Raw genomic sequence first — 13,124 nt, forward strand, 5'->3', positions numbered from 1 at the left:
CTCTTCCCAGGGAGAGCATGTCACTGGAATGAGAGCACCCCCAGCTGCCCCCCTGCACCCCCCCCCCCCTTTTTTTTTTTTTTTTTGCTTGCAAATGTATTTGTTTTCTATCAAAGTGGATTTTTCTATGTAATTTCACTAGGGACAACCCTTTTGTTGCTGTGGGTTCTTTTACATGTGCAAAGTGCATGCTGCACATAGAACTTAGGTTTATTGGCTCATCCGAATGAGTAACATCCCGACCACCACATCTTTCACCTGCTGTTGTTTCAACTTTCCTTCCCATTTTTCACCTGCTGTTGTTTTAACTTTCTCTCCTTCACATTTTTCACCTGCTGTTGTTTTAACTTTCTCTCCTTCCCATTTTTCACCTGCTGTTGCTTTAACTTTCTCTCCTTCACATTTTTCACCTGCAGTTGTTTTAACTTTCTCTCCTTCACATCTTTCACCTGCAGTTGCTTTAACTTTCTCTCCTTCACATTTTTCACCTGCAGTTATTTTAACTTTCTCTCCTTCACATCTTTCACCTGCAGTTGCTTTAACTTTCTCTCCTTCACATTTTTCATGTGCAGTTGTTTTCCTCTACTTGCCTTTCTGTGTGAGTGTATGCACAGAGACGCAGACAGTACACACACACACATGCATGCACACACACACGTGAACGCACACAGATGAAATAATTTACCCCAAAAAATGTTTAATGTCCATTTTTATATTCTTACAATTTTCTGTCCTTCATGACATTTTCTTTTGGTGAATTCTTTCTGATAATAATTGCTCTTAATATTCTGTTGTATGGTATGCTTTTTTTCATTTTTTTTTCATTTTCCCATGCTCAGAATAATAAAGATCTAGCAATAGGTAAAAAAGGTGAAGAAAGATCTTTCATTCCAAACATAATGAGACGAGAAGACGAAGTAAACTGTGTTGAACACAAAACCTAGAGAACAAATAAGTTAAAGGATGCAGTATTAGTGATACCCAGATAAATTCTTCTCTTCTGAGTCTGAGTTGAGTTGAATTGAGCCCTTCTCTCAGAAGAAATGAAATAAAGGCTAGCAGTATTGAATAATTTGAAAAATAAGAGAACAAATGAAATAAAAACGTGCAATATTGTAACCCTGTCTCTTGCTGGATAAGTTCTCTTCTGAGTCTTCAGTTGAGTTGGTTCCTCTCAGAAGAAATGAAATAATAGCATGTAGTATTAAATCATTTGACTCCCTCTCTCGCCGGACAAGTTCTGAGTTTGAAGTTGAGTCCATCCCTCAGTGACTTGGTGTCATGTTAAAACTTTAAACTGCTGGTCATTTTGCCTCCCATGCCAGCAGTGCCAGGGCTGAGGTGACCACCATCAGTGTGGTGACAGCTGGGTGGGTGACACGGCTTCATGGCAACGCGTTCTCCATCTGGCATTCTTCGTTGCCCAATAGCTTGATGGAAACAGTGGCCACATCCCCTTTGCCAGCTGAAAAAAACACACCACCACCTAGCTAGCTGCTTAGAGAACATAAACCGAGAATTAAGTTCAGGTGTATCAATACACATATATCTGTGAATGGATGGATGTACCAACAGGTGCATGGATGCATGTATCAATGGTTTTATGTATTTGTTCTGTTTTGTGAACTGAAAAGTGTATATTTTTTTTAAAGGTCATTTCCTCCTCCAGTTAGAAAATAGATTCTGTACAGAGAGTGACAAAACACAAGGAATGATATTGTAATGTTAGAAATAAAAAATACAACGCAATATGAAAAGAAGAGAGAAAGAGAGAGAGAGAGAGAGAGTGTGTATGTTTCAAAGCATGGTGCTTTAAAATGTCATGATGTGAAATCATCAGTTTGAAAAAAAAAAGAGGAATGAAAAGCGTCTGTGAAGACTAAGCTTTTGAGAAGAACAAGAAGAAAACAACAACAAACAACCCCCCTCCCCCCAAAAAAACGAAGAAAAGAGAGAGAGAGAGAAGCCAGGCTTTGGAGACAGGTAGGCAATGCCCACTTCAGTCCAGCACAGAACGTCATAGAAACGAAGACCCACCAAAGGGGGGTTGCTATGCATCGCAAACTGCTGTGACCTGGATCACTGAGGTCGTCCTCCTGACATATGTCTGTCATCTGGACTTTGTAATTGGAATGAACTTCCTCTTTTAATTCGTCAGGTCTCCGCACTCAGCCCTTTCAAGTCTCGCCTTAAAACCCACCTCTACCCAAGATAACCTCCCTCCCCTGCCTCTTCCTTGTCTCCAGTTTTAGAGTTATGCATGCGTGTGAATGACTGGTTCGAAAGCATTTTGATTTGTCTCTGCACAAGATTCAGCGCTGTATAAATATCACCATTATTATTATCATTATCATATCCCTGCGTTTTTCCTGAAGGTCCTGTTACGCCTCTGGTGCGATGAGACAAAACTGCCAGACAGGCAGAGAGACAGACACGCAGGTAGATAGACAGGCAGACAGAAAGACAGATAGATTGATCGACAGAAGTGCAGGCAGGCTGACAGACTGACGCACGAAGAAGAGACTTACGATGCCGAAGCCGCCGAACGGGTTGGAGATGCTGGTCAACCCCAATGCCCATGACAACGTTGGAGTAGAGGATGTAGGGGAAGCTGTCCGCGTAGTCGTCCTCCCAGGGGCAGGACGAATCCCCGGGTTTGTCCCCAATCACCAGCCACCGCTCGTCCTCGTCACACCGGTCCTGGACGAAGAACCGACTCTGGTACGTCCTGTTCTGCTCGTGACTGCCCAGCACAGTGACACACGAACCGCTGTGTGAAGATCAGCTGCTGCATGGCACGCGTCGTAGAATGAAAAGGGTGTATCCATGAGCACTGACATACATGCAAGGCAAAATCCGCGGATGATGAAAACCTATATTAGGTTTGGCATTGTAAGTGGTCCAGCACGGTCGCTTGATGCTGACAAGGCTCACGTGCACTTGCAGGACTGTCCGTGTTTGTGGTCAGTGCGGCTGATCAGTCCAGAGACAGGTTATTCATTTGACACATGCCGGCTGCACTTTAAAATGATGCAGTTATTTGAAATATCCCTTCTCACCTCCATTGACGGGAGAGAGTGGGGGAGGGGGGGGAGTATCATATGCACTGAAGGACTTATGAAAAAAAAATCACTTTCCATCTTCACCATAACAACCTTCATCAACGCCATCACTGACCATAACTATCTCCGTCACCAACAACTTCATTATAACTACCTTCGTCACCTCTCGGATGGTTCATTCATATAGCTCGTGACACCTGTTAAAGGGCTATCACACACACACACACACACACACACACAGCTCACCAGCCAGGAATAGTGACGACCCGGGGCAAGGCGTTGCGGAAAAGGGTGCACTCCAGAATTGGGGCCTGCTCAATGAAGGTCAGAGGCTTGGAGCTCCGGCCGTCGAACACCACCCGCAGCTTCTCCACGCCTTTCTCGTACACACTTACCTTCACCTGCAACACACACACACACACACACACACACACACACACACACGCACACACACACACGCAGGCACACACACACACACTGACACACGCACACACTGGCACACACACACGCACACACACACACACACACACACACACTTTATCAGTACGATACTAGTAATGGCACAAGGCATCGTGTTCCTGAGAGACATCCAAGATGCTCTCCCTTTCAGCACCATTGTTCTCGTGGTCACACAGTTTGTGAGTGACGTCTAGCTGGGTTTGTTGTTGTTGTCATTTATTTTCTGCGATTTGGTGAAATATACAATCGAGAGAAATGCGTTTTGGGGAGTTATGCCACCCAGTTAGATGCGTTTTGGGGAGTTATACCATCCAATTAAATGCATTTTGGTATATTAGATTATGCAGAGAAACTATGATGCGTTTTGGTAAGTTAACAATGCAGAGAAATGCGTTTGGCCGAGTTATACAAAACAGAGAAATGCGTTTGGCCGAGTTATACAAAACAGAGAAATGCGTTTCGGCGAGTCATACAATGCGGGCGTGCGTGTGTGCGCACATGTGTGTGTGTGTGTGTGTGTGTGTGTGTGTGTGTGTGTGTGTGTGTGTGTGTGTGTGTGTGTGAGTGGTTGATATTGTTATCGTTATTTCAGTGAGAGGTTCGAAAGCGCCATATAAAAACTACTTACCAAACGTACTTATTACTATTATCATTGTTGTTGTTAATATACACTCCCCTCCCTCCGAGTCCCCCCACTACCAACTCACCCCACTCCTTTCCACCCTCCACCCCCTTAACTCCCCCATCACCATCCCCAAAACAACCCCCGCCCCCACTGACGCTTCCGCCCCCCAAAAAACCTTGTCAACAGCCAGCCGGGGCCACAGGTCCAGCAGAACGCTGCGGAAGTGGCGGTCGCAGGGCAAGCTGCCGTTGGCGCTTTTACATCCGCAAGGCAGCAGCGAGAAGAACATGTCGCCCGCGTCGTCGGCGTCGCCGACCGCGGCGTACCTGTCAAGGGGGGACTTGCCCAGGCCGGCGGTGAGGCGGAAGACCATCAGGAAGCCGTCTTGGTCTCGGATCAGCCTGTTGGTGCCACACCTGTAGGGAGCGGACCTCGAGTTTCCACGGCCTGCTGGATTACATAGGACAGGGGGAGAGAAAACGAACGAACTCCATTTTTCTGCCTCATTTAACCCCCCCACCCAAAAAAAAAAAAAAAAAAAAAAGAAAAAAAAGCGGGTGGCGGGGGGAGGGGGAGGGGAGGGGGGGGAGAAGGGGTTGTGCATGTCAGAAACACAACGAAACACGAGAACCGATGCACCGTACACATGACATGGAATCCAACAGTGAGAGAGAGAGAGAGAGAGAGAGAGAGCAGTGGTGTGTGGTGGATGGGGAAGGAAGTGTGGAAGGTGGGGGGAGACTGCAGCATGGCGGGAGGAGGTTCGGGGAGAGGGGGGGGGGCACTGGCAGATGGAGGGATGGGGGTGAGAGTAGGGGAGGAAGGGGATGTTTGTGGGTTAACTTTCCCATCAGAAACACACACACACACGCACGCACACACACATATGCACGCGCACACACACACACACACACATTCTCTCTCTCTTTCTCTGTCTCTCTCTCTGTCTCTCTGTCTCTCCCTCACCCCCACTCACCCCCACTACCACCACCGCCTTTTTCGTCAACTGACCCCCCCCCCTCCCCCCGCTACTCACACACTCACCCCCACCACCACCAGCACAACATTCTCCGTCAATCCTTCGACCCATCCATCCCACACCCCCTCCGCCCCCACTCACACACACTCACCCCCACCACCACCACCACCACTGCTAGCGGCACAGCATTTCTCGTCAATCTTCTCCTCGATCCTCTCCGCACTGACTCTCATCAACTGCCCCATGGTGAAGGGCAGTTTCCCCACGAGGTCGCAGAGGAGGACCAGCTTGGTCAAGATAACCCCCACAGGGTCCGTGTCGTTCTGGCTGGACACGAGGAGCTGGGAGATGTTGCCCACCTTGGACTGGATCGCCTCGATCATCTGCAACCTCTTCAACCTCCTCGACCTCCCCCACGACGGGCCCGACATCCACGCCACCGCCAGCAGCAAGGTCACACAGAGGTGAAGGCGCCAACCCCACATGGTTTGTTTCGTTCTGTGGGAGAGAGAGAGAGAGAGAGAGAGAGAGAGAGAGACAGAGACAGAGACAGAGACAGAGACAGAGACAGAGAGACAGAGAGAGACAGGGAGAGACAGAGAGAGAGAGACAGAGAGAGAGACAGACAGAGAGACAGACAGAGAGAGAGACAGAGAGAGACAGAGACAGAGAGATTCAGACTCAGATATTTCTTTCACTTAAGGCCTCTGCCCCATATGGAAAGGGGCAACAACACAATTTTGTAATCAAAACTGACATTGAATTAAACTATGTATATGTCCCAGACATTGTGTTTATCTGTGTATGATCGTCTGTCGTGTTCAACTATGACCATCAGCAAGCACAGCAGAGGAGGCAGCTGCTGCCTGGGCTAGAATTGGATTCATTTGATCGAGTGGAGATTGTCTTGTCCAAGTTGCATCCGCTTTAGGACACTGTTACACGGCAGACATTTAACTTTAAAAATTAATGTAAAATGTGAATATATGTAAACTAATGTAAAATGTAATATATGTTAACTTGTCGTTGCCTTCATTTTATCCCACGTAGATTATTGCAATTCTCTCTTAGCTGGCCTTCCCAGTGATGAACTCTACATGCTCCAGAAAATACAGACTCGACTCGTCCTTGAAAAATCGAGGAGAGAGAGTGCTGCTGCTCTCCTGCGGACACTTCACTGGTTGCCTGTTCAAGCCAGAATTGAATATAAAGTTGCCTGTCTATGTTTTCAGTGCCTGAATTGTGATACCACGCCCTCATATCTTTCTGAGCTTGTTAACCCGTACTTGCCAAACAACATTGAGATCTCTCGACTCCTCCCAGCTAATTGTTCCCCGATGCTTCCTTAACTCCTGTGGAAAGAGGTTATTTTCCGTCTTCGGCCCAACAATTTGGAATTCTCTGCCTATTGCTCTCAGACAAACAACTCTTCTATCTACCTTTAAAGCAGATCTTAAAACTTATCTGTTTAAAAAATACTTGTCATAACTCAAATAGTGCTGTTCTCCCAGGTTCATGGCAATGTGAGTGTGTGTGATGGGTGAGCGGAGAGAATGGGAGTGGGTAGATGGATGGTGGTGGTGTGGTTTGAAAGGGAGAATGACTGCCGATTTTTATCTTTTTACCTTTTCTATTCAAATTTTTATTTGACAATTTTTACAAAATCTATGGCATGCAAATGATAATTATGCTCCTTTTTACATGTATGTATTTTAAGTGAAAATTACTGTTATATCAGCCAGTGTGTGTGTGTGTGTGTGTGTGTGTGTGTGTGTGTGTGTGTGTGTGTGTGTGTGTGTGTGTGTGTTGGAGTGTAACAGTTGTTGTATTGAGAGTATGTTACTTTGTGAATTTTATGCATAATAATGATTGTTTTATGTTTCTACTACTTTTTATATGCTTTCTTGTTTCACTTTAGGTACTGGATTGTAAAGCGCTTAGAGCTTGCCTATGCTTGAATTATAACGCAATGTAAAAAGGAAATATTGTTACTATTATATTAAACTGGTAAACCGTTGAACATTTAATGTTCATGTCAATACCCCAGACACTGGATTATTCTCCTGTAATATTCTTCAGAACGAAGTGCATTTTTTATAGCGGTACCTGTGCATATTGATTTCAGAAATGCCAAATCTAAATATTATCAATGAATGTCGTAGGTGTCTGTCCATATTAAATGAAAGACAATTCTTAACTAATTGTGCACAAGTATATACTCTAGGGAGAGAATATGACACTTGACTGGATGTGGTTTTCCCACTTTTGCCATCTTCAGTCTATCAAACGTTTTCTTAAACATGTTCTCATTACATACTCCATTCATATCCAAATCCGAATTCTTCGCAAAGACAAGTTTGTATATATTTCATCTGAAAACTTAATCATACAAAATATTACAGAATTTACGTGGTAGTCTATCATTATCCAGTTTTAGTATTTTCAACCAGTATCCGGTACATCTCATGATTGAATTTACATAAATCGGATATCTGTTCATATCATCACGTACTAGATCGTTTGATGTTTTCATTTCAGCTCCGAGTGAACTTAAGTCAAAATATATTAACGTATCAGATGTTACAGTAGCTTGCTTATCTAAATCCCCGCAATTCTAAACCATAGTACGATGGGGTGTGTATGGGTATCGAAAATTATTATGAAATATCCAAAGAATTATTGTTCAGCAAAAAAGTTGACACCCCCCCCCCCCTCCCCTAAAAAACAAAAAAAAACAACAAAAAAACAACAACAACACCCCCCCACCACCACCAAAAAACAAACAAAAAAACAAAAACAAACAAACAAACAAACAAAAAAAAACACCCCAAAAAACATTCTTTGCTCTGCTTGAAAGATCCTTGCATGCAGTTGCTCAAACTCAAACGAGTAGGAAAAAGGTCAAAGATATTTTAAATATTGACAACTGGAAGAACACCGCCATACACCCACACTTCCATCGCTGCTAAAACTCCCCCTTTCCTACAACCAATAGGATTACTTTTATCTGAATTAACGTTTAACTGCAATTAGTAGCTCATTATTTCAGATCATCTAGTTGCATCTGTAAACCAATAGTTGTCTCTTTGAGCAAGACAATATTATCGGCAAGCAGTAATACAAATAATATAAATGTGGTTCGTCCGTCCGGATCGACGAGGACCATCTAGTCATCCTGGGGGGGGGGGGGGGGGGGGGGGGGGGTTGGGCTCTGTGGGTGCGCAGATGACTGATCAGGCCAATCCGCGCCCGGAAGGTTCTGACGCAGTGTGGACAGGGGATGGTGGCGGCTGTCGGGGACTTGCTGGCACTGCTTTTCCTGGCCTGTCTGCGTTGCTCTGCTGCAGCGATTCTGTTGGCCTCACAGGATTTGGCGCCTTTGTGGACAGCTGAACGTCACTTTGGTCTGTCCATTGCATTCAGCTCCCATGTGTCGTGGCTGATGTTGAAGACCTTCAGAGAAGCTTTCAGAGTGTCTTTGAAGCGCTTCTTTTGGCCTCCATGGGAGCGCTTGCCATGTTGGAGTTCGCCGTACAGCAGTTTCTTGGGGAGCCGGTGGTCTGGCATGCGAACTACATGGCCTGCCCAGCGCAGCAGGGCCTGCATCAAGATGGTGTAGATGCTGGGCAAGTTTGCATGAGTGAGCACCTCTGTGTCAGGGATCTTCTCTTGCTACTTTATGCCGAGAAGTTTTCTGAGGCTGGTGGTGTGGAAGTGGTTCAGCTTTTTGGCGTGGCGTTTGTAGACCGTCCATGATTCACATGAGCAGTGTGGTGAGAACTATGGCCTTGTATACTTTGAGCTTCGTCTCCAGGGTGATGCCTCTCCTGTTCCAAACGTTTTTATGGAGTCTGCCGAAGGCAGCGCTGGCTTTGGCGAGTCTGGCATTCACCTCGTCGTCGATGACAACTGTGCGGGAGAGTGTTCTGCCAAGGTATGTGAACTTGTCCACTGCGTTCAGTCGTTGCCCTTTGATGAAGATGTTTGGTTCAACGTAAGGCTTTCCCGGAGCTGGCTGGTGCATCACCTCAGTCTTCTTTGTGCTGATTGTGAGGCCAAAGTTGTCACAGGCAGCAGAGAACTTGTCGACGCTGTGTTGCATTTCAGCTTCGGAGGCAGCATTGAGAGCGCAGTCATCAGAAAACAGGAAGTCATTGACGGTGTCTGTCCTCACCTTGGTTTTTGCTTGAAGCCTCCTGACGTTGAAGAGTGAGCCATCTGTGCGGTACCTGATGCCAATGCCTACGTCAGCGTCTCTGAAGGCATCTGTCAGCATGGCTGAAAACATTTGACTGAACAGGGTGGGGGCAAGAACACACCCTTGCTTGACTCCGTTGGAGACAGGGAATGGTTCTGAAGTCTCTCCGTTGTCTTGGACTCGGGCCAGCATCCCATCGTGTAGTTGCCGTATGATGGCGATGAACTTTCTGGGACATCCGTACTTCGCCATGATTCTCCAAAGGCCATCTCTGCTAACAGTATCGAAGGCCTTGGTCAGATCGACATAGGTGGAGTAAAGGTCGGCGTTCTGTTCCTGACACTTCTCCTGGAGCTGCCTGGCAGCAAACACCATGTCGATAGTCCCGCGTTCTTTCAGGAAGCCACACTGGCTCTCTGGTAGGAGACCTTGCTCAAGGTGCGCTATGAGACGGTTGAGTAGCACTCTGGCCAGAGTCTTGCCTGCGACGGAAAGCAGGGATATTCCACGATGGTTGTCACAGGCCTGACGATTTCCTTTGCGCTTGTACAGGTGTATGATGGAAGCGTCTTTGAAGTCCTGTGGAACTGCCTCATGCTGCCAGATGAGCTGGAACAGCTGATGAAGCTTCTCAGTCAGCGCCATACCACCTTCTTTGTAGACCTCAGCTGGAATGGAGTCTGAGCCAGGGGCTTTGCCATTGGATAGCAGACGGATAGCTTTCTGGGTCTCCTCCAAAGTTGGAATGGCATCCAACGACTCACTGACTGGCACCTGGGGGAGTCGGTCGATGGTTTCATCATTGATGGTTGAAGGGGGGTTCAGTACGCTGTCAAAGTGTTCAGCCCATCTCTCAAGGATCCCGTCCTTGTCAGTGATTAGGGTAGAACCATCAGCACTGAGGAGTGGAGCAGATCCGGAGGTGGTGGGACCGTAGACTTCTTTCAGGTCGTTGTAGAAGTTCTTCATGTCGTTCCTGTATGCAAAGCCCTGGATCTCATCAGCTTTGTTGCTCAACCAGGAATCCTGCATCTGCCGCAGCTTCAGCTGGATGGTGCTGCGTGCGCTCTTCAGTATGTCTTTCTTTGACTGTGACTTGGGATCTTCAATGTGGGCTCTGTAGGCTTGGCGTTTGTCTTCCAGCAGCTGCTTGATCTCAGTGCAGTTCTCATCAAACCAGTCTTTGTGCTTCCTGGCAGAAGGCCCCAGGCACTCCATGGCAGTGTTGTACACTGTCTCATGCAGTGCGCCCCATGCTGACTCAACATTCTGGTTGTCCAGCACGGTGGACTCAAGGCGTTCCTCCAGGGTGTCAGCAAAGCTCTGCTTGATGTTGCCTAGCTCCAGCTTGTTGACATTCAGGCGTTTGGGTGATTTCATGCCCTGAGGTTGTCTCTTGGGCTGGATGCGGAGGTTGAGTTTAGAGACGATAAGGCGGTAGTCTGTCCAGCACTCGGCGCCGCACATGGCCCTCGTGACTCGTACGTCCTGCCTGTCCCTCTTCCTGACGATGACAAAGTCGATGAGATGCCAATGCCCAGAGCGAGGATGCATCTATGACGTCCTGTTACGGGTAGGGAGGCAGAAGACGGTGTTTGTGATAAGAAGGTCGTGCTCGGCACATGTTTAGAGAAGTAGTTGACCATTGCTGTTACAGTTACCAACCCCATGCTTCCCAATCACGCCTTCCCAGGAGGTGCTGTCACAGCCAACTCTCGCGTTAAAATCACCAAGAATGATGAGCTTGTCTGCGTTGGGAACAGTGGTGATGACAGCGTTCAGGCCCTCGTAGAACTTGTCCTTGATCTCATCCGTGTTGGTCATGGTGGGCGCGTAGGCGCTGACAATGGTGGTAAACTTCTTCCCGTTGCATAAAGGGAGTTTCATCGTCATCAGGCAATCGTTCACTCCTTTCGGGGGGCCAGCCAGTTTGCCAACGAGGGTTGTCTTCACTGCAAAGCCAACTCCAGCCTCACGTCTCTCCTCAGGTCCGCGACCACTCCAAAAGGTGTAGCCTGCGCCTCGCTCACAGAGTTCGCTTTCTTCTGCCAGTCTGGTCTCACTTAAGGCAGCGATGTCGATGTTGTACCTGGCTAGTTCACTCGCAATGAGTGCTGTGCGTCTCTGTGGTCTGTCTGAGTCGCCTCTGTCCAGAAGCGTACGCACGTTCCATGTGGCAATGGTCAATGGGGTGCTCCTTGTTTTCTTCTTTCTTTCCTTTGTGTGTCGACCGCTTGAGTAGGGTCCCCGTCAGCCGCGGTATGCTGATTAGGGTGGTGTGGAACAGGCAATGTTTAGGGCACCTTTTCTAGCCCCTTCCTCATGCCATGGAGGTGAGCAGTGCTGTCCTGAAGAGGGCTGCTCAGTCGCTCAGGGGGCTGCCGATCTCCACCGCTGCTCCAGTCGGTGAAAAACGACGCTATCGCCTGAGCCGCCTGTGTGCAGGTCCGCGGCTACGACTGCCAGTGTACCCACACCTGTCGCTTCGTCGCTCGCCTGTCGCCACAGGGCTTGGGGAAAATGATGGTATGGGATGAAGGATGACTGATGACTTGCGCGATGACTTTGTTTATAGTGAGGAGGAGTTGCGCACCGTCGACCTCACTCTCTTGTCCCAGACCCTCTGTATCCAGTGGCAAGACGATGTCAAGACGACTGGGGATGGAAACGGATGCAGTGGATGACCAGGATGTCCTATGTGCCTCATCCTGCCCTCAGCACTCCACAGTGCTCTGCTGCAACCGCCTTCCTCTCCGTTGAACCATGAAGGTTTCTTCCGCAGAGTCCGCCGGATCCAGTCTTCACATGCTTGGGTAGACAAGCCCCAACTCACCGAGGGTTTGTGACCCGTCGGCTACCCTCACCTAGTTTAGCAAGCCTGTCAGAGCTGTTGCCCGGGGGATGGGCGCTGCCGCATGCTAGCAGCTTCTAGGACCCATAGGTGAGAGCTGGTGCCGGTGGGGACCAATAGAGGACGAACCACTCCCGGAAGAGCGTGACAAGCCCCCCTCTAGAGGTACTACCCCTCCCGTGCACCCCCTAACCCCCTAAATAAATCATCTGTGAATATCGCGCTATGATTTTCTCGATCTTCTAATGCTAATTCATTTATGAACAATGAAAATAAGATTGGACGACAAACATCTCCCTGTTTCACCCCCCCTTGTACAATAGATATAATCAGTAAGTTTCCTTGTTTAACTAGACGATACATACATGAAAAGCTTCCCTGTTTTATAATGTTTTGTCAGAATAGGCCATGATACAGTTTTACAATACAATCAAACGCCAATATCGATCAAAGTCAATAAATGGTACAAAATGTTTGTGATTAAGAGAGAGAGAGAGAGAGAGAGGCAGACAGACAGACAGAGACAGGGAGAGGGAGGGAAGGAGAGAGCATACATCCTGAATATAAGAGTACCAATCCAAGATGCTGACTCTTCGCGTTCGTTGCTTCACACTCTCAACCACAATACTCCCCAGCCGGTGAACGGAGGTGCATTTAAATGCTCCTGACGAGACTCGCCCCCCATCCCAGTGTGTGTGTGTGTGTGTGTGTGTGTGTGTGTGTGTGTGTGTGTGTGTGTGTGTGTGTGTGTGTGTGAAACGAGCTTGGCTTTCGTCGAGACAAAGTTCGTTTTATCCAACACATCAGCAGCTTTTAAATACTCTAAACAGAAATAAAATCGATGTTTCCGAAAACCAGCAAACACTTCTCCTTCGATAAAACAGCTGGTGTTCATTTTATCCTCGACAGCAACAATTAAACGTAAGTTACTTTAAACAGGTACGCGCGTA

General features: G+C 47.6%; 1 protein-coding gene across 2 annotated transcripts; it reads right to left on the reverse strand.

Moving 5' to 3' along the window:
• Positions 1 to 684: 684 nt before the first annotated feature.
• Positions 685 to 12,916, reverse strand: LOC143300601 (uncharacterized). 2 transcript variants are annotated; one of them, XM_076614382.1, is made up of 6 exons: positions 12,729 to 12,916; positions 5,277 to 5,623; positions 4,322 to 4,593; positions 3,309 to 3,463; positions 2,529 to 2,743; positions 685 to 1,465 (listed from the first exon to the last, which is right to left on the reverse strand). In XM_076614382.1, the coding sequence occupies exons 2-6, from the start codon at positions 5,608 to 5,610 to the stop codon at positions 1,386 to 1,388; spliced, it is 1,056 nt and encodes a 351-aa protein (XP_076470497.1). In that variant the 5' UTR covers positions 5,611 to 5,623; positions 12,729 to 12,916; the 3' UTR covers positions 685 to 1,385. The 2 variants fall into 2 exon arrangements, with proteins under 2 accessions (XP_076470497.1, XP_076470496.1); XM_076614381.1 differs by having other exon boundaries at positions 4,322 to 4,596.
• Positions 12,917 to 13,124: the final 208 nt, after the last annotated feature.

Source organism: Babylonia areolata, chromosome 26 (assembly GCF_041734735.1).
Source record: "Babylonia areolata isolate BAREFJ2019XMU chromosome 26, ASM4173473v1, whole genome shotgun sequence".
Classification (NCBI taxonomy): Eukaryota; Metazoa; Mollusca; class Gastropoda; order Neogastropoda; family Buccinidae; genus Babylonia; species Babylonia areolata.